This window comes from Echinops telfairi, unplaced genomic scaffold (genome assembly GCF_000313985.2).
Source record: "Echinops telfairi isolate 266 unplaced genomic scaffold, ASM31398v2 ScPeMD7_22;HRSCAF=79, whole genome shotgun sequence".
In the NCBI taxonomy this organism is placed as follows: domain Eukaryota; kingdom Metazoa; phylum Chordata; class Mammalia; order Afrosoricida; family Tenrecidae; genus Echinops; species Echinops telfairi.
The window spans coordinates 16,801,713-16,805,793 of record NW_022103919.1 but is presented as its reverse complement, the minus strand read 5'-3'; the positions used below and the strand labels follow the sequence as shown (position 1 = coordinate 16,805,793).

Sequence of the window (4,081 nt, the reverse complement as noted above, 5' to 3'; positions counted from 1 at the left end):
GGAAGGAAGGAAGGAAGGAAGGAAGGAAGGAAGGAAGGAAGGAAAGAAGAAGTTATAAAATTATAGTACATAGAATTGTGGGAAATTAAATATATTAGTTTATTGAATCATTATGTCAATTATTTCATTTAACCCTAATGGCAGCCCTGTGCAGTATTAAATAGTAAGTATTTCAGCCGTCCCAGGCTGAGCTGCTCAACTCTGTCATTTTATCATTAAAGCAACCATAGATAATACGGAAATGATTGAGTCTCATTAGGTGCTAATAAAACTTTATGTTTGAACTTCCTATTTTAAAGTGATTTCAGTTTTCTAAAAAACGTGAAGGGAAATACACGTGGATTAAACCTTTGGTTCCTCCTCCTGACCGTGGACTAGGGATGTGAGCAGCCTTGCTGTCGTGCAGAATGAATTGGAAAGTGGATTACTGCAGATAGATGCAGTTCAGTTAAAAGTTAGCACCTTATCATTTGATCTCTCTTATGATCCATTTAAAATTTGTCTTAGTTCTTAATATTTTCGATTGAAGCTTTATCTGTTATGCTTTTTCATTATTGTTAGGTGGTTTACAAATGTTTTTCTGCATGTGAAATCCAGGAGAGGTAATCTATAGAGACAGTCACTGGATTCATGGTTCCTTGTGGGTATAGCAGGGAAGGTTGGGGGGAAATGGCGAGCTAATAATTCTGAGTACCATAATGAAGAAAATGCTCTAAAACGTATTGTAGTGATGATTTTAAAACTCTTCTTGATGTGAGTGAATTATTGAATTATATAATATGTCAATTACATGCCAATGATACTTAAAAGGAAAATTTTAAAGAAAACTTTATATATGAACGGAACCCTGGAATTTAATTTGTTTTATTTTCAAAAATACTCTTTAACTAGATTAACTAGATTTAATTTAACTAGATTTTAAAACCATTTACAAATGTTAAAACTATTCTTGGGGGTGGGGGACACCAAACTTACTGCCAATAAATGAATTTTGACTCATAGTGACCTATGGACTAAAGTAGAACTGCCTCTGTGGGTTTCCAAGATAGTAACTCATACGGGGGTAGAAAGCCTCACCTTTCTCCCTCGGAGAGCCTGGTGGTTCTGAAATGCTGACCTCATGGTGACTAGCCCAACATGTAATGTTTAGTCCATTATACCACCTGGGCTTCTAAAACCAATCTTAGCGCGCGCGCACACACACACACACACACACATACCCATACCCCAAGCCCACTGCCACTGAGATAATTCCACTCATATCATGTTGACCCTACCTAGAGGGTTTCTGACATTGCAAATCTTTACGGGAGTCAATAGCCTTATCTTTCTGCAGCAGAGAAGCTGGTGAGTTGAACCCTCACCTTGTAGCTAGCAGCCCATCACCAGGACACCTCTTGCTCACAAGCTATGAAAAATCCAGACTGCAAGCTGTTTGTTGTAACACAACCTGTAAATGATATACTCAGACAGAATCCAATGGCCGGATAATTAAAAAACAAATCATTATATGCTACAGCTAGAGTCAGTAAAACCTTTAAGACCCCTCCTTGGATATCAATTTATATCAGCATATAACCAAGTCTTAGATGCAAAAAAAGAGGCCATTAAAATGGACCATTCCTAAAGGATAGCAATCATTTGTTACTGGTTGGACTACATCAAGGGTTGGGGTAGGTGCTGGCCATGAAGAAAACCCTCATCTCCGTAGCTGTCCTCGGTTCCCAGCAGCGAGCAAGCAGGCATAGGCAGGCTAGTCACCAGTTGCAGTCAGGACACAAATAGAGTGCACTGAGGAATGAAACCTAAAGGGGGAAGGGACATTTTGGGGTGCCATATAGAGAACCAAGACTGAGAATCTGTATCAAGAGATATTTTCCAAAAGGGAGAACCTTCGGAAGGAGGAATAGGTGAGCAAAATAACATCAAGGAGCAGTTCTGTCCCATAAAGTCTCCAAAGTTATCCATCCGGATGGAGCAATCGGCCACATCTTTCCCCCATGGAGAGACCCCAGCCCACCCAGACACAGGAAGATCTTAGCATAGCTTGAATTCCTTTGCTATCTCAGAGTAATTGCTCTGTATCAACTTGGTAGCAGTATGTGCACCAGAGCCGCTACTGGCACGCAGCACCACTTCGAGCTGTGTCTGATGCATGGTAGCTAGTCCGATGCTGTTAGCTTTCCTTCTCATAAAGAGGCTTGTTGGGGCGCTGGTGAGCACATGGCTGCTAACAGATAGTTTGAACCCATGAGCCGTTCTGTTCCAGAAAGATGGTGGTGATCTGCCTCCATAAAGACTTGGGAAAGCTGTGGGGCAGTTCCCCTCCATCCTCAATGCTCGCGGTAAGGAATCAGCTCAGCAGCAACAGGCTTGGTTATCTTGGTGTTTCTTCTTCAGGCGGCTGCAGCAGCAAGAAGTTCAGTGACATCAGAATGTTCCAGAAGGGGCTTGAGGAGGACTAAAACCGCAACTGATGATCGATTTCTTCTTTTCTTTTAGCTCAAAGTTCAGCAGTAAGATTAAGTATGTCGGTAGCCTATCTGAACTCAGCGGACTGATTCCAATGGATTGCGTTCATATTCCAGAGAGCATTGTCAAGTAAGTCTGTGGGGTAGATGGCCCGGTAAGGAGCGGTACGTGCTTGGAGAAGGAGCGAGGGTGTGATGGAGAAAAAGCAGTAGCTTATTTTTTAAACAAAAGTGAAATGTCTTCCAATCAGTATGCTTTCTCTACCCTGCAATGAATATGCTTTCTCGTATACCCTACACTTAACTGCTTTGTTGCTTTCCGATCTCGTACCTTTCTTTGACCTTTTTTGTCTTTGTTATTTTTATTATTGCTAATTCTCACCATGAATTTTTACGTTCATTTTTGAGAAAGCACAAATTTAACGTTAACCAGAGCACCTGGTCCTCGGGGCCCCTGCAGCACAGTAGGATCTTAGCATGGCTGGGATTTCTTCACCATCTCAGAGTTTGTCTGTGTTTTCTTCTAAACCCGCTACTGGGTGGCTTCCCTTCAGGCACAGCATTAGACAGATGGCGTGTGCTCTGTGGTGGCTGGCTGCTTGGGAATGATTTCTTAGCTCCACGGGGGTGAATTACCCAGCAATCACTTTTGCTCCACATCAGCCCCATCACAGCCTGCAAGAGGAGGCATAGGCACGGAGGGACTCAAGGTTGTACTCAAGTAATACAAATGAAAGCTAACCGCTTGCAGCTGAGACGGGCAAACACAGGAGAATGAATTCGCATCTTTGGTTCATTGTTGCAAAGACCCCTTGTCTCGATCTATGGTGTCGTTCCTTCCACTTTGTGTGATTCCTCGTTCTTGGTTGGCACGAGAGCTGACAGCTTGGGAAAACAGGCAGCTTCCCTCCACCTTCTTCCACAAGCTGGATAACAAGTGGACTCCCGATTTGGGCTTCCAGAAAAAGGAATCCCATGATTTTTAAAAAGGGCCCAGAGCTGGATGGACAAGGACTCTCGTTGACTGTGTTGTGGTGGACATAGAGTTACTCTGTTAATAAGATGTATTTCATCCCCATGGTAAACTCCCATTTTGCTGATGAAGGGGGAAATTTTAATAAGGAGAATTTACTTTTGCAAAAACACAAGGCCAAGGAGAAATGGAACTAGGATTCAAATCCAGGACAGCTCAGCTCCAAAATCTCCATGCCTTTTTCCCTCCTTAAATTTGCTTTCTTAAATGTATGCAACCACATTCAAACCTTGGGATATCCTGTTTCCCCGAAAATAAGACAGTGTCTTATATTAATTTTTGCTCCCAAAGATGCGCTAGGTCTTATTTTCAGGGGATATCTTATTTTTCCATGAAGAAGAATATAGTACACATTTATTGTTGAACAAAAAAGAGGAAATTTATTACCTGTATACGGTACGGTAGTAGTTGTCATCACAAACCAGCATAACCAGACAAACTGTGAATCCTACAGTATCAAAAATTTCTTGTTACTACCATTATTTCATGTACAACAATCTATGGTACATTTACTCATAATCTATGGTACATTTACTCATAATCTATGGTACATTTACTCGCACCTCCTGTCTGCTCC

General features: G+C 41.8%; 1 protein-coding gene across 10 annotated transcripts in view; it reads left to right on the top strand.

The window, feature by feature from the left end:
* Positions 1 to 4,081, top strand: part of PRUNE2 (prune homolog 2 with BCH domain) — a 105,144-nt gene that overhangs the window by 84,331 nt on the left and 16,732 nt on the right. For all 10 annotated transcript variants that reach the window (XM_045288605.1, XM_045288602.1, XM_045288610.1 and 7 more), the window contains one exon: positions 2,503 to 2,601. In XM_045288605.1, the coding sequence (XP_045144540.1) occupies positions 2,503 to 2,601 (99 nt within the window). The remainder of the gene's footprint in view (positions 1 to 2,502; positions 2,602 to 4,081) is intronic.